Source organism: Heterocephalus glaber, unplaced genomic scaffold (genome assembly GCF_053883595.1).
Source record: "Heterocephalus glaber isolate CG9 unplaced genomic scaffold, H.glaber_assembly_v1.0 deba00000621, whole genome shotgun sequence".
In the NCBI taxonomy this organism is placed as follows: domain Eukaryota; kingdom Metazoa; phylum Chordata; class Mammalia; order Rodentia; family Bathyergidae; genus Heterocephalus; species Heterocephalus glaber.
In genome coordinates this window covers 6183846-6208191 of record NW_028258153.1, presented here as the reverse complement: position 1 = coordinate 6208191, position 24346 = coordinate 6183846, and the positions used below count along the sequence as shown (strand labels likewise).

Genomic DNA, 24346 nt, shown 5'->3' with positions numbered 1-24346 from the left:
TAATTCCAGTTCCAATCCTGTAAGAAAATTTCTCCATGATATTTTGTGCTTGTTAATTTCTTTATAGACCATGAAACTATGCCTCACATGTTTAGGATTGAGAAAAAACAACTATTGGCCAATGCTTTGTGTTTCAATTGGCATCATAGTTGCTATATACCTTGTCAACAATATTTACTCTAGCTTTCCTTTTGTTGTAAAATGTGACTATTTCTGGCTTCATTTGTGTTGAGGATTCACTATCAATCTTTGTTTGTTTGTTTGTTTGTTTGTTTGTTTTGAGACAGGAGCTCACTATGTAGTCCAGGTCAGCCTTGAACTCATAATGTAGCACAGGCTGACCTTGAATTTACAGGATCCTCCTGCCTCAGCCTGCCGAGTGCTGGATTACAGGCATGCACACCACACCTGGCTTCACTATCAATCTTATCATTGTGGCATAACATTGACAGTATCAATACTACTTTGTTTTTGTTTACAATGTTATGTCTTTCTGAAATCCAAAGATTGTACTATACATTTCTCTATTATGAACTTGCAACATTTTTTCAAAAATTTGCACTTTGTTCTTCTAAAGAGTTCCTGTGCTGGCCAATTGGTGCCCTTTTAACAAATGTAACATCAATGGTAATTAGTGAACCAATTGTCGAATGTGACATTTGGGTTTATTCTTGAAACAGGTGCCACAAGTCTGTTTGGAAAGTCATATGGTTTATTACTGCAAAAGAAAGACCCAGTGGCTGAGTTCCAGGATGAATTTCTAAATTCAAGGTGTAAAATGACTTTGCATTTACCAGAGTATATATTTTTATACCATATTTGGAAGGTTTGCTTGGCATATATTCCCAAAAACTTCAACAACCATGAAATGATGCAAGTTGTTTGTCAATTGTCATATATTTGAACAGTGTATAAATTGCTTGACAGTTTGAAATAAAGCTTTCAACAAATGAGCGAATGGCAGCCAAATTGTCGGATTTTTTTTTTCTTAGTAGGTTTTTTGGTCATCAAAACATAGGCAATTTTGATGAAAACCAAATCTCTTGAGTGTCATTATTGTTCTAAAAATCTCAATGCCACATCTGTCACTTCTCCATAAATCCTTTACATTCTTTTTTTTTTTTTGGTACTGGGGATCAAACTCAGGACCTTGCACTTGTGATGCAGGCATGGCAACACTGAGCTAAATCCTCAGCCCAATCCTTTACATTTTTACAGTTAGAATGATAAACTCCTGCTATGAAGGGCTTTTAGTTCAGATAGTGAAGTGTCCTGATAAATATATTTTTGAGTATTACTATTGATGCATATAGAATGTTTTCTTGTATTTCATTATTAGTATATTTCAAGACATCTTGTAGCATATCATCCATTACAAACAATTTCCAGCATTGAATTGCAGGTTAGCATCCCATTCAACAGGTTTCACCCCTGGCAAAAACCTAATAACGTTTTCTGACTTAGTTCCAACATTGGATCTGTCAGGTATACATGACCATTTGGCTAGTCTTTTTTTTTTTTTTCTTCTTTTCGTACCAGAGGATCAAACTCAGGACCTTTCGCTTACGAGGCGACACCACTGAGCTAAATCCCCAGTCCTGGCTAGTCATTTTGACTAGTCAAATATTTATTTACACTACTATTTTCTACCTTATATGAATCAAGGTCTTATTCTGTACTTCTCTGTCATATCTTGCTAACTTCTTTGGACATGATCCAAGTCATCATTGGTAGCCAAGTCACCTGATGACTCACTTTCAACCTGGTCCCAAAGTTGTAAAAGTGGACTTTCATGTGCCATTGTACTGAATTGAGCCAATTCTACAAGAAAAATCAAAAGAAAACATTTAATAAAACAAATTATAATACACAAAAATGTACCACGCCACATAACGTGGGTAAAACGCATCCATTTACACTTAGACACATGTTACACACCTTGCAGTTCACCATATCAAGTGGTGAACACAAAGATTGCTTCCTGTATTCCTCCAGGGAAGCTACTGAGAGCACAGCTGTCTACCCTTATGCCAAGGTACTTATTTTCATTAGAAAAGCATGGTATGGGCATCTGTGACCCAGTACGAGGAACTGTTAAATATAAAACAAGGGATTTATGAAACAATTTTTTTTCTTCTTGTGATGAGTTCTCCATACTATTCTGTTCTATTCATTTTATTCATTTATTCTGTTCATTTTATTGTCGTTCTGTTTCTGTGGTACTGGGAATTGAGCCCAGGGCCTTCTACTGGCTTACATCCCCAGCCCTCCCCTCGCTTTGTTGAGACAAAGTCTAAGTCACTGAGTTGCCCAGGTTTGGCTTGAACATGTATTGTCCTGTTTCAGCCTCCCAGAGTGGAGTATTCTATTCACTTTATTAAATGAGACAGCTGACCATTCGAGGATTGAGATTTCTGAAACTGTGAGCCAAAACAAACCTCTTAAAAAAAAAAAAATCCTGGTCATGACCCATTAAACCTGGCCTTCACTTGCATTTTGAAAGATCCTGTCTTAGCCCACTGTGAGTGGGGAGGTGTACTTGGGGAGGACTGCATTTTAAGACTCATTTAATATTGAAGTTTGTTCTTGTCCCTCCCCGGATGGTCAGATGACCCCGGCTGCAGGGCTGTTTTGGTGCCCTACTGGGTCACTCTGGGGGAACTACTAGAAAAAGCCAGCCCCCAGCCAGGAGTGGTGGCGCACTGGGGAGGCTGAGGCAGGAGGATCGCCAGGAGTTCAAGGCCAGTCTGGGCTATGTAGTGAGACTCAGTCTCAAAAAAAGAAGAGGAAGAAGCCAGCCCACACGTAAGCCTCAGTAGCGGGTTCCAGGTCCTTCCTGGGAAGTGAGGGGCACTCCTGCGACAGTGCTGGGCAACTGGGGGGGGGGGGGCTGTGGGTCTCGCTAGGCGACAGCTGCGCTCCCTAGCCCCGCAGCGCCAGTGCGAAGTTCCCCTCCGAGCCCGGAGAGCGCGCGTTGGGGACTCGCGCAGGAGGCCGCCGCGCCAGAGCGCTAAGCCTCCCCGCCACCTTGGCCCTCTTCCTAGCCCAGAGAGAGAGTGGCTTCCGCTTGTTCGCTAGGCCCTGCTTTGGTGGCCTGAGGCCCGCAGCGGAGAGTGAGAGGAAAAGGGCTGGCCGACCTTTTCTCCGCCCGCCCCCGGAGTCACCCTCCCCTTCGATTCCGCCGCTTTGTTTAACTCCGGGGCTGGTCCAAGTGCCCCAACTCGGGATTCTAAGGTGCAGCCGAGTGAGCACGATCCATGGCTGCGCTGGTCTGCGCGAGGCTGCGGTGGGCGCTGCTAGGCACGCGGGTGGCTGGACATGGTCTCTGTCCTCGCGGCACCAGAGCCAAGGCCGCGATCTCTGCCGCCCTCCCCTCGGACGAGGCACCCAAGGGACCTGGAGCTGGTCCCGGAGACCCGCGGCGGCTGCGGCGCTGGGATGAGCTTCCCAGGATCGGGAGGCTGCGCTTTTTATTCCAGTTGTTCGGGAAAGGTTATGCCCTGCGCTTGCATGAGCTCCAGGTAACTGAGTAAGGGCACTGGTGACCTCAGGGGTGAAGGGGTGAAGGCATCAGGACAGAGAACGTTGGGAGGAAAAGTAAGATACTAGAACTTGCTGGGGACCCACTTGAGGCTATGCTCGTTAACTGGAAGTTTGTAGGGAGAATGTGCAAAGTTCAGACAATGCCCTTTTAAATGAAATAAACAAGCCCATGACTATGGATCAGGAGGGCATTAGGGAGCCTCTTGGGAAGACAATGGCAGAAAGATGTGGAGTTACTATTGAGTTCTGCTATGACTTCTTCCAGAGAAAATAACTTCAGGATCATCACTGGGCTTCTTATCAGTTTGCAAGGCAAATTTCCCCTTTCAGGGGTTTGTGTGTGGCCAGGTGGAGAGAAAGCTTTCTGGGAAAGTGAAAGCAAAATTATAGGCCGTAAAGAGCAGGAGCTGCAGTCCCAGATGGAGAGTCAGACCTGAGCCACACTCTGCACAAAGTCTGGCTGGGCATTGAGAATGAGGGAGAAATGACGCTGCAGGTCTGGAGGGCAGAGTTGGCAGCAGCCAGGGCTACCTCCTCTGGACTTGCCCTGGCTGCCACTGTCTGTCCTGCTGTCCTGTTGGTTCAAAGTTTGAAGAGTCAGGGGAGTGGATCTCGAGGTACTGAGAGATGGTTTGTAATAGGGCCAGGTGCGTTGGAACTATAGAGGTGCGCCACACTGAATCAAATGGAACCTTTTATTATAAGCCGGCTGATCTAGAGCGAACTCTGGACTAAGGAAAGGGAGCTTGCAGGGTCCTTTTAAGGGGTCTTTTATTTGGGGAGGGCTCAGGGAGTGGGGAAGCACAAGCAGAACTTCACAGGAGCAGAACTTTGCTGTCAGTGGGGGTCAGGGGCAGTTTTACATAGTTTAGTTAAAACAAAGTTTTTTGTTTGCAAGGTAATAAAGACAACATAGTTGTAGACTCACACAGGATGGGTGGTTGGCCTGTTATGCATTAACAGAGGGGACTCACAACCGGGGGGGGGGGCGGCGCGACCACCCGGAATCACTCAACTTTACACAAATGGAGTCAGGTACACAAGTGGAGCCAGATTGGCTATCACATTCCCAACTCCTCTAAGTCTGATGTCAAAGCATTGACTAATCTCGAGCCTCCTGAGTGGGTAGGAGATTATAGTAGGTTCTCATGTATAACAGTTTTATGGTGTTTTACAAATTTAAGTATCTAATTAAGAACATAGGGGGCTGGGAATTTAGCTCAATGGTGCAGTCTGCCTTGAAAGCGCAAGGTCATGAATTGGATCCCCGGTACCAAAACAAAAACAAAAACAAAAACAAAGAACATAGGGCCCAGTCAGGAGCCTGAGGAAAAGCAGGATGGGGATGACAGTGTATGGTCTTTTTTATGGCAGGGAGAGGTTTGTTTTTATTTTTTTGGAAGGCCTTGACGAGCATGGTGTTTTTGGGCTGGAATGGGTGGTGGGCACAGAGCCAGGTAAGGATAGGGTAGTGTGTATGTTGGCTTGGACAGAAGCCTGAAGACTGAGACTGAAGGTTTTTTTTTTTTTTTTTTTGGTATCAGGGATCGAACTCGGGACCTTGCAAGGTAGACTGAAGGTATTTTAACAGAAAATTTGGTTAGAAAATTTTTTTAGCATCTCACTTTTTTAGGCGAGCAGGAAGGGGCTTTTTAAACATAATCTCATAGGGAGTAAAGCCTATTTTATAAGGGGTGTCTATTATATGAAAGATGGCCAGGGCAGCAGGTTGGCCCAGCCTTTACTAGTTTTTAAAATTAATTTGGTCAAAGTAGATTTTAGCATCTCATTTATCTGTTTTATTTGTCCCAAGCTTTGAGGTCAGTAGGCACAGTGGAGTTTTAAATTTATATTCAGTGTCTTATAGACTAAATGAGTTATTAGAGGCTACAAAGGCAGGGCCATTGTCAGGTCTAATGGACGCCGGTAACCCAAACCTAGGGATCAGTTCCCGGAGCAGCTTTTTTTTTTTACCACATTGTCAGATTTTTGCAGAGCAGCATAGACCTCTGCTCAACCAGAGAAGGTATTGATAGCTGCTCATTTGTGGCTTGATCTCCGTGAAGTCTATTTTTTAGTGTTTTTTAGACTCATTTTTTTGAATAGAATTTTGAGGGGTGTAGATTGGCCCTGGGGGGAATTTTATTTGTATGCAGGCTGGGCACCTAAGAGAAGCCTGGTGAGCTAGTTTTTGTAATTTTGGGAAACAGTATCTCAGAGCTAGAAGCTCAGCCATCTTGGAACCCCCTAGGTGTGTGACTGAATGTAGCTATTGAATGAGTTGTCGCCCCAGTGTGAGGGAGGTAGACATGGCCATCTGGACATTTTTATCAGCCTTGGGGTTTTATATTTTTATTTTTTTTGGTTTGTTTGTAACTGGTTAGCTTTTTTGTCTTTTTAAAATTTTTTGATGGTTTTTTGTGGCCATTGAGAGTCTCCTCTCTGTATATGTTGGCGTGAACATGTAGTGTAACAAAGGCATATATATTGTCAGTGTATATATTTATCTTTTTTTTTTTTTAATCTTAGGGCCTGGGCTAGAGTGATCAGTTTTGTCTTTTGTGTTGAAGTCTCTTTAGGCAAAGGCTGGGCCTAAATAATTTGGTCAGCTGTAGTCACCGCAGCTCTCGCTTTTTGTACCTGCTTATCTTGTGGACAAATAGATGAAAGGGATTGGTGAGATCAGGCAATATCAGATCTGGGGCTGATATCAGTGTTTGTTTTAGATCTTGGAATGCCTTTTTTTGTTTTTTATTTTAGGGGTCGGTCTTTTTTCGTGGCAGAATGGAGATGTCAAGCTATCTTGACAAACCCAGGTATCTATAGGCAACAGTATCTAGCTGTGCCCAGGAATTTTTGTATCTGTTTTTCGGTAGTTGGCATGGGTATTTGGAGAATGGCCTGTTTTTTGGCCTGAGACAGAGGGTTTTTTGTGTGTTTTTTTTTTGAACCAGGGATCGAACTCGGGTCCTTGTGCTTGCGCAGCAGGCAGTGAAACCACTGAGCTAAATCCCCGGCCCCTGTGCGTGTCTTTTTGGTACCAGGGATCGAACTCGGGATCTTTCACTTTCAAAGCAGGCAGCAGAACCACTGAGCTAAATCCTTGCCCTTTTTTTTGAGATCTCATATCCCAGGTATGACACTTGGGAGGCACAGAGTTGTGCCTTTTTGGCCAAGACACGGTAGCCCAACTCTTTTAGTAACTGGAGAAGCTCTTATGTTTTTTGTAGGCATTTTGAAAGACTAGGAGTAGCTAGCAACAAATCATTTATATATTGAAGCAGGGTGAGGTTTAGGGTGGGGGAATCAAAACCTCACCAGATCTTTTTGGAAGGCCTCACCAAACAGAGTGGGTGCATTTTTGAATCTTTGAGGCAGCCGGGTCTAGGTGAGTTGATAGGATCATTGGAAGCCAGGTCAGTCTAGTTGAAGGTAAAGATGGGCTGGCTAGCTGGGGCAAGAGGCAGACTGAAAAAGGCATCTTTTAAACCTAGCACAGTATATACTTGGTGCTCAGGAGACAGGAAATTTAAGAGAGTGTGTGGGTTAGGGACGGTGGGGTGTAGAGTTATCATCTGTCGATTAACTTTTTTTAAATCTTGGACCAGCCTGTAATCTGCCATCCCTGATTTTTATATTGGCAGGAATGAAGTGTTTTATGGAGACTGATAGGGAGTCAATATTTTAAAGTCTAGCAACCTCTTGATGTGAGGGGCTATCCCCTATCTGGCTTTTTGAGAGATGGGATATTGTCAAACTAGCACAGGCATGGCCGTTGACAAGAGTTTAGCCAAACACGGTGGATTGGTTTTTGTTTACACCTTTGGGAACTCAGCTCGGAGCTAATAAGCCCTTGAGGATTTTTTTGGGGGGGCTCTCTCTCTGTTTTTTATTTTTGGTTTTGTTTTTTGGTACCAGGGATCAAACTCCGGACCTTGTGCTTGCGAGGCAGGCGTGGTGCTACTGAGCTAAATCTCTGGCCCCTGGGCTCTCTTTTTTTAAGTGGAGATATTTTTTGGATAGAGCAGTGGTTAAGAAGAGTGACATCTGAGCCTCGGTTGGAGTGAAGGAGATAGTGGGGCTTAGCTTATGAAGGAGGTCTTGTCCCAGCAAGGGGATTGGGCAGTCCAGTATCCACTAGAAAAGGGTGACTAACTTGTATTGGTCTCAAGCTTATTGTTTGTTTGTTTGTTTGTGAGCGGGAAGTTTTGTACTGTTCCTGTGGCTCCCTGGATGGGAATAGATGATGAAGAAAGCTTGTCCAGGTGGTGGTTTAACATTACTGACCTCTCAGCGCCACTGTCCGTTAGGAAGCAAACCAGTTGGTCCCCTACTTTAGCATTTATCATGGGCTCCCTGGGTCAAGAGAGAAGGCTCCCCCCCTACCCCGTCTGAATATTTTTTTTTGGAAGTGTGGAGGGACAGTATCTTGGCAGAGGGTCTATGGGGGCATTTATGTTTTTGGTGTTCTTTTGTTTGTAGTAGACACATTGACTGTTACCTAATGGCAGGTGTCTTTCTGGTTTTCAGGCATCTGTCTTTTGGGCTTTTTAGAGTTGGATTTCTTTTGATAGCCGCTGCCAAGATCTTTGTCAACCTTGAGGGGCCAGGGCTGAAATATTGGGGTTTTTTTTAGCCCAGTTATCTTTTAGTTTTGGTCTCTAAACTTTAGTTATTGACCACTCAGAAGAGAAGGTTGCTTTTATAATTTTGTTGGACATTAAACATTTTGGAAATATAAAGTATAGTTAAGGACTGGTATTTTTATCAGCCATGATTGTCTTAGTAGTTGAATCTCTGTAGAATGTTAACAGAGCCACACATAGTATTTTAGTATGATAATCATAATGACATTACCTTTGTAACACATTTAATGACCATCTTAGCGTGGAGTAGCTTTTAGTCAAACACCTCTGTATGATTGTAAATCATTAAATATCACATAGAAAAACCCTTGTCATCTTTGAATAGTATGTCATCTAAAGGTGACACAGCCTATAAATGTATCTTAGAAGTTTATAACGTTTAGCTCTTAATTTTTTTATTTTTTTGCTTAAATTCTTTTATTGGTACATTTTAGGTATACAATATGTTTACATTTATCATTGGGTGCTTGTACCTGTACATGATGTATCTTGGTTCTTATTTTTTCCCCATTACCTGTGCACCCTTCACCCCCTTCACCTTTCCCTATTTACAAAGACTTTGTTTCCATTTTTTTCTTTTCTCATAATTTTTCCTTTCCCTTCTTTCCTTTCCCCTACCCCTCCCACTTTCCCTTCCCCTTTGGACCTTTTCTTCCTATTTCAAATTATCAATTATTCATTTTAATCCTTATTTACACTTTCAATTTCTTACACTAGAGAAACTGTTATTTTCATGTGTGTCCTATTTATTTCACTTAAGAGTATGGCCTCAGTGTGCATCCATTTAGCTGTAAATGTCTCTAGTTTCTCATTCTTTATGGCTGAGTAGTACTCCATTTTATACATCTTTATCCAGTCTCTTGTTGATGGGTACTTGGGCTGTTTCCAAGCTTTAGCTATTACAAACTGTGCCGCTATAAACATGGGTGCACATATATCGCTGTGGTATGATTCTTTTAATTCTTTGGGGAAGATACCCAGCAGGGAAATAGCTGGGTCAAATTGGACTTCAAGTCCTAGCTCTTTGAGGTATCTCCATACTGATTTCCACAGTGGTTGCACAAATCTGCACCCCCGCCAACAATGGAGAAGGGTTCCTTTCTCCCCACACCCCTGCCAGCATTTGTTATTGGATGATTTCTTGATAGCAGCCATTCTTTCTGGAGTGAGGAGGAATCTCAGTGTTTTCATCTGCATCTCTTGAATGACCAGTGATGTTGAACATTTTTTCATATGTTTATTTGCTGCTTTTACTTCTTTGTCTGAGAAATGTCTGTTCATTTCAGACGCCCATTTTTGAATTGGGTCTTTAAATTTGGGGGCCTGATTTTTTTCAGTTCTTTATATATTCTAGATAGTAGTCCTTTGTCTGAGATACAGCTGCTAAAATTTTTTCCTCACATTGTAGGTTGTCTCTTAGCTCTGTTGGTGGTTTCTCTTGCAGTGCAGAAGCTTTTTAGTAAGATGAGATCCCAGTTGTTGATTCTTTGTGCTAGTTCCCGTGCTACTGATATTTTGTTCATAAGGTCTTTTCCTATGCCAATGTCTTCAAGAGTTCTACCTAACTTATCTTCCAGCAAGTTTAGTATTTCTGTTTTAATATTTAGATCTTTAATCCACTTCAATCTTAGTTTAGTGTATGGTGATAGATATGGGTCTAGTTTTAATCTTTGGCAGGTTGAAATCCAGTTTTTCCAACACCATTTATTAAATAGGCTATCTTTCCTCCAATGAGGGTGGTTGGCTCCTTTGTCAAAGATGAGGTGGCTGAGTATGTCTGGAATTGTTTCTGGATCTTCTAATCTATTCCACTGATCCTCAGGTCTGTTTCTTTGACAGTACCATGATGTTTTTATCACAGTAGCTTTGTAGTATACTTTCAAGTTGGGGATTGTGATACCCTCAGCCATGTCTTTGTTGCCTAGAATTGCTTTTGCTATTTTAGGTCTCTTCTGGTTCCAAATGAATTTTTGGATTGTTTTCTCTAGTTCTGTGAAGTATATTGTTGGACTTTGAATCGGCATTGCATTAAATCTATATAGTAGTTTTGGAAGTATGGCCATTTTCACTATATTGGTTCTTCCTACCCAGGTTTCGTTGGTTTCTCTAGAGGGAAACCGGAGACCCCGGAGAGCACCAACCTTTAAAGAAAGAAAAGGAGACAGCTGGGGGACGAAACAGCACTTTATTCTTCAGGTCACTGTTCTCTGTTTCGACCCAGATTGGGTCTAGCAGTCAGGTTTTATACATTTTCGACAGGCAATTCTGACATCATTATTCTTTGTTTTCTCAGAAGAACATTTGTGACATTCTTGCATGTCTCTGGCCTTTGTTTATCATTATAGCATTGTAACATTTATCTTAGTCTTAAAGGTTAAGAAGTAACTCATAAAGCCACAGGCAAGTTTACACATCTCGTGTCTCTGTTCACCAGAGCCGTACATCTAAGAGTATATCGCAGCCCTCCTCTATCAGATGTTCAAAGAAAGCAGGGCGATTTCTGCAGAAATCAAGCCCACAATTTTTCCCTCCATCTGTAGAGTCACAGGGCCGCGATTCTCTGACCCCGGACAATGGTTACTAAGAGAGCTTAGGAAAACATGTTTACTTCCTATGAACTTTTACAACATCTTTTAAGGCTTTCTGCAATCCTTATAGCAAACAGGCCCGAGGAAGTTCTCTGAGACATTTACTTAGTTCTTTCAATTAACAAGTTTCTTACAATTAGTAACTAAATCCTAGAGTTGAGGACATTCACAGAGAATTGCTTAATTTTCTCATTTCAGAAGCTTCTTACAATTAATAACTAAATCCTACATTTTCCCACACCCAGGAACAAGGGATGTCTTTCCATTTTCTTATATCCTCTTCGATCTCTTTTTTCAGAGTGCTGTAGTTTTCAGTGTAGAGGTCTTTTGCTTCCTTTGTTAGATTGATTCCTAGATATTTCATTTTTTTGGATGCTATTGTAAAAGGAATTGTTTACTTAATTTCTCTCTCAGTGAGTCTGCTATTTGTGTATAAGAAGGCTATTGTTTTTTGAGTGTTGACCTTGTATCCAGCTATTCTACTGAATCTGTCAATTGTCTAGAAGTCTTTTGGCAGAGTTTTTTGGCTCTTCTATGTAAAGTATCATATCATCAGCAAGTAATGACAGTTTAACGTCTTCCTTTCCTGTCTTTATTCCTTTTATTTCTTTCTCTTTTCTAATTGCTGTGGCTGTTTCCAGAACTATATTGAACAGAAGTGGTGATAGTGGACATCCTTGTCTTGTTCCTGATTTAGTGTGAAAGTTTTCAGTTTTTGACCATTTATTATGATGTTGGCTGTTGGTTTTTCATGGACATTAGCTCTTAATTTTGTTTTATTTTATTATTATTATTATTTTGGTACTGGGGATTGAACTTGGGTCCTTGGGCTTGTGAGGCAGGTGGCAGAACCACTGAGCTAAATCCCCAGCCCTTAGCTCTTAATTTTAACTTGTGACATCATTTGGACTGCTCAGTGCCTGAGGATCTCAAGTATGGTGACACATAACATATCCATTATATAAGTTTTAAGAAATATTATTATTTGATTATCTCATGTTGGCTTGATATGTATATCTTATCATAAGTAGCTGGAACGCAAGAGAAAGGCAAATTCCTGGATCATAAGGAATTTATTATCATAAACAAAATGTTAGAAGACATGTACAGTCAGAAGACATGAATATATTTTGTATACCAGAAAAGTAGCAATAATAATTATTACAATTATATGAAACCTTATGTCCTATAGTGTAGTGTGGTACCAGAAGGATCTTTTAAAAACACCTTGTTTTGTTTTTTTACCAAAAATTTTGTTTTGGAAGATGACCAATATAAACATATCACAATAACATATTTAGAACTTAACCCTTTGATGATAACCAATATAAACACTTTTTTCAATATAAACATTTTATAATAACATATTTGAGCAATGTTTATGGGAGTATGTTTTTTTATAAGGCTATGAAGATTATAGGGGCTCTCTTTAGTGAACAAAGACCAGAAATAACTGTCTTTTTTAACCAGTAAAAACCAGATTGTAACAATTAACAAATTATCTGTAACCAACAAGTATATATATATTAAGTTATTGAATGTAGACAGCAATATGTATTACAATAAAAATTAATCTTTGATGTCATTTTGATCAGTTAGCAACCTGGGAGAAAAGAAAGGCATGTCTTTAATAACATTTATCTATTATAAGATAGACAAACATATAAGACAATTTATAAAACTAGAGTGCATTCAAATATATTTGGCCAATTTGAATTATAACATCTCTTTTAACTAAGACTAGTCAAAACTTTTACAGGTCAATTAACTGATCTCTTGTAATTAGAATTAAAGGGAATAAAAGCACTTTATGCCTATAAATGTAACCCCTTTATAACAAACTTGGAACCAGCAAGCAAACATATTTTTTGACAATTATTTTTGTATATGTTTTTTATGTATGTAGGCCTTTTGGTCTTGTCTATCTCTCTATCTTTTTAACAAGACAAACATATACAAACTTTTTATGTCAAAAGTTTTATCTGTTTTACTTTGTAGCCTTTTAAAATATTTACCTTTTATCTTATTTATTATAAACCTTTTGTTATTGTTGTTGTTTTTTTTTTTGGTACCAGGGATCGAACTCGGGTCCTTGTGCTTGTGAGGCAGGCGGCAGAACCACTGAGCTAAATCCCCAGCCCCTATTATAAACTTTTTGTAACCTGTTTTAGCTGTTAAAATTTTAAGTGTTTTTTTATCGTTATAGCAACTAGGCTCACCTCAGCCGACAGTCACTGGGATCGGGGCACACAATCCCCTGAGCCTGCCTCTCGCTCCTTGAGGCCTGGGAGGACTGCAGAGGTCTCCCAGGCACAGGCAGCCAGGGGGCCAGCAGCAGCAGCTCGGGCCTCAGACCGTTGAGCCTCCCAAGCTGGCGGCAGAAGAGCTGCCCCACTGGGAAGCCAGCAGCCACCAAACTTGGCTTTTTTTTTTCCAGGAAAAAAATTTTTAAGATCCCCTGGGAAAGACACAGGTAGAGGGATAGAGGGATGGAGAGGGCCAGAGAAATTATGTCTGCAGATCCCTTTTTTTCCTGGCACCCGGGATCCCTTTCTTTCTCCGGTGTAGCACGGAGGGTGTGGGCAACCAAGTCTCAGGAGACTGGCTAGTATGCGCCGGAGCCGTTTATCCCCTAGAGGCCAGGATGCAGGGAAAAGGGGTGGCCATTTTTCATCCCCTCTGTGGCCCTGTATTGAGCTTAAAACTGGACTGTGGTTGCTTGGTGCCACTCGGGCCTGCACAGGTCGAGGAGGGAGAGGGAGAGGGGCTGGTACTGGGAAGAAAGGGCTTTTGAGCCAAAATCTGGATAGGCCCAATTAGAGGAAGATGACAATGACCTGGGAGGAAAACAACAGGGCCCTGATGAAACCATGTAGGGCTGGAAGACAAGGTAAAAGAAGGGACACAGAAAGGGCATTCAGAGGGAGAATAAGAGAGACCTGAGAATAGAGTGGGAATTCCCAGCCTGATGGAGTCAGCAAAGATCTTTAGAAAGAAGAGAAGACCTGTCACTAATGAGCATCGGGCAGGAAAGCAGTTGTGGGAGGGGGAGTCCCAGCTGCAAGAGATCAGCCGCAATTTAGAGAAAGAAGACAGGTCCGAGCATTTGGGGACAATGGGGTCATCCGGACATAGAGAAAATCCCCTAGTGTTTATGTGGTACACCCTTGATGTCGAGAGACAAAGGGAGGGGTGTACTTCTGTGGGAGGAACCACTCAGTCAGTCCACTGACTGGCCTTGGGCCTCTCAGCCTCTTTAAGGACCATCCAGGCTTTGGGGTGTATTTATCTCATCGCAACAGCACCCTCATGGCCATTTTTTAGACTCGTCCAAGGAATCGCAATATGACCTCACTTAGATCTCATAACTGAGGGGAGAGCATTTCCCCTCTTTGTTGTGAGACATGGATGGAACAGTCTATAGTTTACAGTGTCTGTTATCATTTATTTATTCATTTAGAAGCTAAAACATTTTAAACCCATCCCCAGGGGAGATTTTTCAGATTGGCTGACTTGCAGCCAGACCAGACCACACCAGACCAGACCAGAGGGCCACCTTAGTCAGCATCCTGACCTTAGGAGGGGCCCCCGGGAATGCCTTTGTCAAGGACTGTTTCTCACCAGAACCAGGAGGATCCTTACCTTCACACTAGACCAGATGGACTCCGGAGAATTTGGAGGGTGTCTCAGGCATCTCTGCAGTCCCCTCAGTGTTGGCAGTGAGACTACGGGGCCCTGGAAGTCTCAGAGGGTGCCTCCCCTATAGTTGCTGCCACACAGGGGAGGGACCACAGTGAGGCCAATCCACCCACTGTGGCCATCTCGCTGAGGCCTCTAATATGTAATGGGGCCAGGCGAGATGGAACTACAGAGATGTGCCACACTCTGAATTAAATGGAATCTTTTATTATAAGCTGGCTGATCCAGAGCAGGTTCAGGCCTCTAAAAACTCTGAACAGGGCCGGTGATTCAGCTCAGTGGTTTCGCTGCCTCGATCCCAGTACCAAAAGAGAAAACAAAACAAAAAACCTCTGGACAAAGGAAAGGCAGTTTGCAGGGTCCTTTTAAGGGCTCTTTTATTTAGGAAGGGCTCAGGGAGAGGGGAACCACAAGCAGAACTTCAGAGGAGCAGAACTTTGCTAAGTCAGTGGGAGTGGGGACAGTTTTACATAGTTTAGTTAAAACAAAGTATCACACAGGTGGGGCTCTTTTGTTTACAAGCTAGTAAAGATAGGGCCAGGGATTTAGCTCAGTGGTTCTGCCACCTGCCTTGAAAGCACAAGGACCAGAGTTCGATCCCCGGTACCAAAAAAAAAAAAATTGTGCAAGATAGCATAGTTGCAGACTCACACAGGATGCAGTAGTTGCTCTGTTATATGTTAACCGAGGGGGAGGAAGGGGAAGAGGACCACCTGGAATCACTTAACTTTACACAAATAGAGCCAGGTTAAGAAATTGCTCCCTATGCACCGGGCTCCTCTAGACCAAGAAACTTGTCCTGTAGAATCCCCCTCTTTGTTCAGTTTCTGGAACTGTGAATCCACTGGGGCAGGGTGGAGGGTTTCTCTGGAGATTGCTCAGGATTAGCTCTACAGCAGCAAGTACCAAAGAAATTCTAGATGGCCTTAAGAGGAGGAAGAGGAAGCAGGACAAAGGCAGGAATGTGAGGTCTTTTTTTTTTTTTTTTTTTTTTTGGTACTGGGGATTGAATTCAGGACCTTGCGCTTGTGAGGCAGGCATGGTGCCACTGAACTTAAATCCCCAGTCCCGGAATGTGTGATCTTTTAAAGGAGAGCCCAGGACTGCAATTTCAAATAGCTCTCTAAGGAACCTGCGCTGTCGCATGGGAAACACATTAAATTTCCCTACTATGTGTGGCTGGTGTGAATTAATGAAGAGCAGACATCGTAAAACCCAGGTAGTAGACCTACTGAGGAAGAGGATGTGTTTCAGTGATCCACTTAGGTCAGAAAGAATTCATTTGGTTGTCATTCAAACTGGCCTAAAGGATAAAGCAGTTCTGTTGGTTTATAGAATAGAAAACTCCAATAGTTGAGTTTCCTTCAGGTGTACTTTTCTTAATTTGCTTTGATTGTCTTAATCAGTTTTAGATTACTGTAACACAGTACTATACCCGAGACTGGTACTTTCTAAGGAAAGAGCTTTATTTAGCTGACAGTTTTGGAAGCTAAAAGTCTGAGACCATCAGCCCTTTCTGGCAGCCTTTGGAGCAGGTCTTCTGGCTGTGCTGTGATATATGCCATGACTGATGTGTTTGAGAGAGGTTACATGGTGGGAAAGGATGAGAGAGACTGGGAAGGGGCCAGCCTTGCTCTTGATATAACAGCTCACTTTTGTGGGAACTAATTTATTTTTTGAGGCCACCGTTAATCCCTTCACTAGGGCAGTCTTGACTCAAACTCCTTCTACTAGCCCCATTTCTTTCAATAATTGGGGACCAAGCTTCTACCACATAGAGCTTTGAAGAAATAAGCTGTATCTAAAGCACAGCATTCTGCCTGTGACCCTCAAAGTTCATGTCCTTCTCACAGTGCATCAATTCCATGCCAACAGTCCCAACAGTCTTAAATGGTTTGAATGCCAACTCAAAAGTCCGAAGGCAACCTCCTTCCAGCTGTAACCTTATAAAATGAAAGCCAGGTGATCTATGTCCAAGACACAGTGGCAGGACAGAGATAGAATAAACATTCCTACTTGAAAGGGAGGAATGGGCCAAATGAGAGGAGTCACAGGGCCCCAGTAAGACTGAAACTCAGCAGGGCAGAAATTAATCCCTAAAAATGCAAGTCCTGCCCCTGTGGACACAGGAGCGGGGGATGAGCTGCCAGGGCCTGGGGCAGCCCTGTGCCCATGGCTTTGCTGATGGAGGCCATGTGAGGGCTCCTTCTGGTTGCATGAAGGTATCTGCAGCTTTCTCAGAGAGGTGTTCCATGCCACTAGTTGCCCTGCCTTTCTGGGTCCTTTCTGTGTCTCCATTTTTGTAGCTCTATTAAGCATTTAATAGAGACTCTGGTGGGTTCTGTCCCCATGGCAAATTTCTGCCTGGCTACCTAGGGTTTTTTTTTTTTTTAAAAAGTCTTTGTAGAAGATGCCATGCCCAGTAGCTCTTGGATTCTGGGTGTCTACAGAACTGGCACCATGTAGACTCTGCCACAGCATATAGCTTGGAACTTTTGGAGCAGGACTACATGCCACATGTGAGTCCATTTGAGCAGTGGCTGGGTGGCCAAGTGCAAGGGCCTCAGGTGGCCCTGTGCAGCAGTCCCTACGTGGGAGTGTTTCCTTGAAACCATTCTGCCCGCCAAGGGCCTGGGCCTAGGATAGAAGGGACAACTTAGGTGATTTCTGGGGTGTGCTCTGGTCTCTCCTGGTGTCCGGATGCACAGCACCCACCTCCCTTTTATCCACTGCACCCTTGAACATTTTTTCCTTGGCTCTTTACATAAACAAGCTGTGGCTGTTTTCTTTTTAATTACACATGCAAGGCCCTGGATTGCTCTCTAGCACCACAATAAATAAATAAATATTTAAAAAGTAAATTCTACCTCTAGGTCATTCCCATTGCTCCTGAATATTACCATGTGCAGTTTAAAAATCACCCAAGTTGCTGGGGATTTAGGTCAGAGGCACTGCACCTGCCTTGCAAGCACAAGGTCCTGAGTTCGATCCCTGGTACCCCCCCCAAAAATCACCCAAGTCATTTTTGTATTTTGCTTAGAAATTTATTTCACCAGATACCCCAAATCATCAACCTTAAATTTGGCCTTCCATGGAGCCCTAGGACATGGTTACAATTCAGCTATTGTCTTTGCTATTTCATAATAAGCATGGCTTATTTTCCAGTTTCCAGTAAGACATTCCTCATTTCCGTTTGAGACTTTGTCAGGATGGCCTATATTGCCCACATTTCCATTGGCATTTTAGCTCCTTACCAGTCTTTTTGTCTTTTGAGCCCTCACCTGAATTGTCCACAATGCTTCATTTTCAACACTACAGACCTTCCTTATCTGTTCCTCCTACCTAACTCTTCCAACCTCTGCTCATTACCCAGTTCCAAAATACTTTCACATTTTCAGGTTTCATAATAGCAACAACACCACTCCTTGGTAGTAGTTTTGTATCTTAATCCATTTTGTGTTGCTACAGTGAAATTATCTGAGACTAGTTGACTTAAAGAGAAAAGAGACTTGTGATTCTGCTGGCTGCAAAGTCTAGACTGCATGGTGTCAGTGTCTGGCAAGGACCTCTTGGCTGTGTCACAACATGGCAGAGGACCAGGGATTTAGCTCAGTGGTTTCGCCGCCTGCTGTGCAAGCGCAAGAACCCGAGTTCGATCCCCGGTACCAAAAAAACAAAAAACCCCCACAAACGACATGGCAGAGAAGCAGCAGGCTTCTCTGCAAAGAGAGAGGTCATATGGTTAGAGACAAAGCAAGAGGCCAGGCTTCCTCTTTTATAACACCTGATCTCAAAAAAAGAAACTAATCCATTCCTGCAAGACTTGCATAAGCCTTTCACGAGTGTGATCATGAGCCAGTCACTTCTCCCAAGGTTCCGCTTCTTAAAGGTGCCCCCCACCATTGGGGACCAGCACAGGAGCCTTTGGGGGACAAAACATATTTGAACTGTAACCAAACTGATGAAGCTATCAAATGCACAGTTTTGTTTTTCTGCAGTTTTTTTGGCTGTGCTCTTTTGCTGAAGTGGGCTGACCAGCTTGGCCAGGGTTAGTTGCCTATGCTTGAACCGATCACAATATTGAAATATCAAGGAGCAAAATGGACACACTTTAATGAGCTTAGCTTCATGCAGCCTCTGGGCAATCTGTAGCAATGTTTAATCCACTCCTAAAGCTGGGGTTGGGGGTCCCTTCCATCCAAAAGAGGTGGCTACCAGATGAGGGGAGGAATGGAATGGGTGTAGGCCCAGTCAGATGTCCTGTGCCAAAACCCATGGTGCTGGGAGTGTTACTCAGTCGTGGAGTCCTTGTCTAGGACACACAAGTACCTGAGTTTGATCCCCAGAATGACACAAATAAACACAAAACAAGCAACAACGACGAAAACCACATCCCCCTGCATTATCATATATAAAAATAACAAAATCAGGGCCGGGGATTTAGCTCAGTGGTTCCGCCGCCTGTCTCGCAAGTGCAAGGACCCAAGTTCGATCCCCAGTACCAAAACCAAAAACCAAAAACCAAAAAACAAAATCAACTTAGGGAAGCATTGTAACACGTAAGGGAAATGCCAGTATGTTTCTCTTTCCTAACAAAAATAATGTTAAGAGCCGGAGATTTAGCTCAGTGGTGCTGCCACCTGCCCCGAAAGTGAAAGGTCCTGAGTTCGATCCCCGGTACCAAAAAAAAAAAAAAGACAAAAATAATGTTAAGAATGCTGGAGGGTCTGGGGCTGTAGCTCAGTGGCAGAGCAGTTGCTTAGCATGCATGAAGCACTGTGTTCAATGGAAAAAAAGTGATAGAGAAAGGAAATATGAACATATGTTAAATATATATGTAAATGCATGTAAAACTTTTGTCTTGCAAAGATGTGGGTCCTGAGAATGATGATATGGTATCTATCCTGTTGTTCTTATTGTGGAGAGCCTGGGCTGGGGGCTCCTTCCATGGCCCCTAGTGCTCTGTGCACTTATTTGTCATTTTATGTGTCATTTTTCTTATCATTACCTGTTTATATGGCTTAGATTTTGGGCTATGAGGTCCCAAGGGCTGGGCCCACATCTTTGTCTCCTCTGTTCTCTGGGGCTAGGCACAGGTTTGGTGCCAGGAGAGGTAAGTAAGGAGTGGTGATTATATCTGGGGTAAACTTGTTTGTGACACTTGTCTTCCCAGCTTCCTGATCTAGGTTATTTGACCTAAAATAGAAGGAAGGAGAGACAATGAGGGAGGAGGGCAGATTGGTCAAACCTGGCCCTTCAGTCCTCAGTGCTTCTAGTTCAGAAAATACATTTTGTCAGCACATTCAGCATGGGCAAATTATTGGGCACTGACTCACATTGGCCAAACCCACAGAAATAGCTCTGTGGACTGCAGTGCCCATGTGTTTCTTTAATGAGGAGATCAGTGCTCCCAGGGATCGAAATGCTCCATCACACAGAAATGCCTTGTTCTAGTTTCTTGTTGCTGCATAACAAATTACCATGCCCAAGCGCTAGGGTTATGATTTTGAGGGTCAGAAATTTGAATGGGCTCCATGAAAATGACTTATCCCTGTTTCATGATAGAATGTGGCTTCATAGCTAGGCATCATGCCACACGCCTGTAATCCTAGCACTTGGGAGGCTGAGGCAGGAGGACTGCCACAAGTTTGATTCCAGCCTGAGCTACATAATGAGTTTGAGGCCAGCCGGAACTACCTAGCAAGACCCTGTCTCCAAAAAAAAAAAATATATATATATATATGGCTTCAGCTCAAATGGCTGAAGATGGCTGGGATTGCTTAAGGTCAGCCATATGTCTGAGCCTCAGGCCTGGCTTTTGGCTTTTGGCTGCCATTGTCACATCTGCTGGAATGGCCAAGATAACTTTGTTAGTGGCATGACTGGTTCCTGGGTGGTTTGGCTGAAACAGCTCACAGCTCAATCTCTCAGAGTCACTCTCTCTCTCTCTCTCTCTCTCTCCCCCTCCCTCCCTCTCCCTGTTTTCCCCCACCCTATACCCTTGGACTTCCTTATAGCTTCCTTATAGTTTGGACTTCCTTATAGCATTGTGCTCTTAGGACAGCCACTGTTACAAGCTTCTGGCTTCTTTTTTTTTGAGAGGTGGTCTCACTATGTAGACCAGGCTGGCTGAGAACTTTTGGGGATCCTCCTGCCTCAGCCTCCCAAGTGCTGGAATCACAGGTGTTCACCACTATGCCTGGCACTTCTGGCTTCTTGAAGAGTGAATGTTCCAGAGACAGAAAGTAGGAGTGGGCAATTTCTTGGGGTTAGGGTTAGGATTAGGTCTGAAGATGGATGGGCCCAGCAGCATTTCCACTGGAGTTCATGCATCAAAGCAGCTATAATGCCCACCAAGTCTCTAAAGAAGACAGAGACCTTCACCTTTGAAGGGGAGGGGTGACAAACAATCCATAGTGATCTTTAATCCAGCACACCCTCTTCTGAGGACTCAGGTATCAAGAGGAGAAATAAGTAACTGTTATTTGGTAACGCCTTCTAAAAGTGGCTTCACCAAATCAACATTACTGGGTTTTGGGTTGCTCTTCTCTCTTTCTGGAGGTAGATTCCAGGTTCTTCTCATCTTTAATTGAAAGAAACAAGCAAAAATCAGAGGCAAAGTTTATTTGAAAAAGTGAAAGTGAAGAGAGAGAGAGAAACTGGCTCTGCAGAACGAGCTTGGGCTGAGTAAGAGGAAAAAGCAAGTTAAAAGTATACCCTAGAGGATGGAGGGGTAGCGCTATCACGAGGAAAGCCAGGATGGCAAGCTCTTCTTGGCATCTGTATCTTTTATACTGTCCAAATCTCAGGGAAACCCGTGAGAACTTCTACATCCGGGTCCTGAGAGGTGGTGCTGGGATCCTGGCTTCAGGCTGTCGCACTGTCTAGGCCATTCTATTGAAAACTTGCTCCAGTTCTTGTGAGAAGCCTATGTTTAGGGCTTTGGGAACTGTTCTGTGCATGTGTCTGGGATCTCAGACACAGGCTGCACCTACTTCCCCAGCCAGTTTTGCCATGTCCTAATCTCTTGTCTCATAACTACATTAGTGAACTGCTTGGTTTCAAAGACGCAGAATTAAATGGATGGAATTGTATGGGGGGAAATTCCACCTCTGCCTTGGAGAAGCCTGGTTGAGTGTGCTTCTCTGATGCCTGTCCATCCGGGTAAGTATCTCTCCCCTGGGTAGTGAGAGATGAATCGAATGCTGCTGAAGTCTTGCTCTCTGCCTCCCCTCCTGTGGTTTTAGAAAGACCACCTGCATTTGGTTGACATATTCTTTCTTTGGTTGATTAGACCCATTTTCTTCCCCAGTGATCATGGTACAGTTATGCCTTCCAGAGATCATCGTCCTGGACCGGGGACATGAATATTGCTTAGTATCACCTGACAGTCATTTGTGATTGTTCATGTAGATATGCAGAATTTGTTGCTTCACCTTAAAGCATTAGGGATGGAAATTTTTTTCAACAACTTGCTCAGCCTTTAATATTTCATCACAGACTCACCAAATGTAAACTTGTTTAGGTATAGTTTTCTTACAAGTATAAATCCTGAAGATGCAAAAGGAGTTTTTAGCATAAATACAGAGAAGAGAAAATAAGGATCACGTTTACATTGTCATTTAGATTTCCTTAGGGCTGGGGATTTAGCTCAGTAGTTCTGTCGCCTGCCTCGCAAGTGCAAGGACCTGAGTTCAATCCCCTGTACCTAAATAAATAAATAGATTTCCTTGATTTACACAAAGGAAACTACATTTGGTTTAGATTCCCCAGAGATCAATTGCTTTGGTCTCTTTCTATAGTGATATAGTAGTGAAATTTGCTGTTTGAAGAAAGTAGCCTGATTCCTGTGGTTATCTCCTTCTCTCTCTCTCTCTCTTTTTTTTTTTTTTTTGGTGTTTTGAGACAGGGTCTCTCTATGTAGTTCAGGCTGGCCTTGAACTTTCAGCAATCCTCCTGCCTCAGCCTCTCCAGTATTGAGATTACAGGCAGGTACTACTATGCTGGGCCTGTGGTAATTTCTGTGTGTAGGAAGAACACATCTACTCTAGGACCAGCTGTACTTGTAGAGATCTTTAATCTACAACACCCTTTAGCCTCCATTAACTGTCTTCTCAAATTGAACCAAACTCAATCAGACCAATCTGGTTTGGGGTTGGCTACAAGCAGTATTGATAGACACATAAACTCTGATGAGCAGAAACAACACTGCACCCTTAGAAAATCCAAAACGTTTTCTTCAGATTCAGAACAATTAAGTGAAACCAAACAGAACAAATAAATCACATTCTTACTGAGTTAAGTTTGATTTCGGGGAGCTTTAAAGATTTGTATATTTCCCCCTCAGAATGAGCAAAATTAAAATTTTTAGTCTACTTAAATTGCATTAGGGTGAAAATAAAAGCTAAGCAAGAAAATGACAGTGAAATACCCATATGTCACATATGAGACAAAATTGCCTTCCAAAACAATATACTAAAAAAAAATTTCAAGGTTAAATAGAAAAAAACCTTATAGAGGCTTAAGTTTTTCTAATGTATTTACAATCAGTTTAATGTATAATTTTTGACTTGATTTATATATCATAGTTTGCCTTTTCCACTAAAGTTGAAAAAAATTTTCACATTTTTCCATATGTAAAATAGTATTTGATTATTTAAAACCTATACAAATGATATTTATTACTAATTATTAGTTTAGCCCTCATCAGTATATTTTCTGTGCTTTTTTTTGTTGTTTTTTGAGATAGGGTCTCACTATGTAGCCCATGCTGGCCTTGAACTCATGGTGATTCTCCTGCCTCAGCCTCCTGAGTACTGGGATCATGGGTGTGCACCATCACACCTGGCTCTGTGCTGCATTTTAAAATTATGTAAACAAATTACTGTCGCGATCCATGGTTGTTAGAGATCAGTGCTCAGTCACCAGGGTTTGGTGATACTAAGTGCAAGTGATATGAAGTCTATGTGTGTTGTCACCAAACTTCTTAGCTGTTTTGTTACTGTCTCTATCGACTTCTGTTTGTCTCAGTCATTCTTCTTGACCTGAGCAAATCTATTGTTCTTTTTGTTAGCATCCTTCCTCTTCTCCAAAAGAGGCTGTGTTTGGATGCACTCAAAGGTTCGGAGAAGCTGGCTATCCATAATCAGCTAGACAAGTAGACTGATACCAAACAGAAACAGGTCAAGAAGTAATGTGAGGTGAGTGAATGCTAGTGGCAGGGAACCCCACTAGAATCCCAGCACAGGGGCAAACAATTCACCCTGTATGATGTTTAAGTTAAATTGCTCAGTGGCCCACTGTGCTTATTTGTTGTAACTCACTGTCTAGTAGCATCTGCACAGAAAATGTTAACAGATGCCAGGAGGCCAACATGTGAGCAATTTTCCCAGGCAAATGAGTAAACACTTGAAAGATGCTTTTCAAAAAGTTTATTATTAGACCCATTATTATTAGATTCATTAAAAAAAACCACTAGCTCTTCCATCTGGCTCAGACATTGTGCAGTTGTGATCAGTTTTCATCAGTTTTTTATTAAGTTTGTATATATTTCTCCTTCTGCTGCATGTCAAGCATCCTTAAGAGTAGTAAGTCCATAAAGTTTTTTGGTATTAGGGCTGGGGATTTAGCTCAGTGGTTCTGCTGCCTGCCTCACTAGCACAAGGACCTGAGTTTGATCCCCAGTACCAAAAGAAAAAAAAAAAAAAAAAAAATATATATATATATATATATATATACCTCAAGAAACTGTTCATACCAAAAAACTTTTTTCTATGGTACCAGGGATCGAACTCGGGTCCTTGCGCTTTTGAGGCAGGCATCGGAACCACTGAGCTAAATCCCCGGCCCTCTTGAGAAATACTTTTAACA

At 42.6% G+C, this 24346-nt stretch overlaps 1 protein-coding gene and 1 pseudogene across 1 annotated transcript in view; one reads left to right on the top strand and one right to left on the bottom strand.

The window, feature by feature from the left end:
- Positions 1-2943: 2943 nt before the first annotated feature.
- Positions 2944-24346, top strand: part of Cyp27a1 (cytochrome P450 family 27 subfamily A member 1) — a 58664-nt gene continuing 37261 nt past the window's right edge. The window contains exon 1 of the mRNA XM_004864569.4: positions 2944-3521. Within this exon, the coding sequence (XP_004864626.1) occupies positions 3258-3521 (264 nt within the window). The 5' untranslated portion in view covers positions 2944-3257. The remainder of the gene's footprint in view (positions 3522-24346) is intronic.
- On the bottom strand, positions 23398-24231 carry LOC147829333 (exocyst complex component 6 pseudogene; annotated as a pseudogene).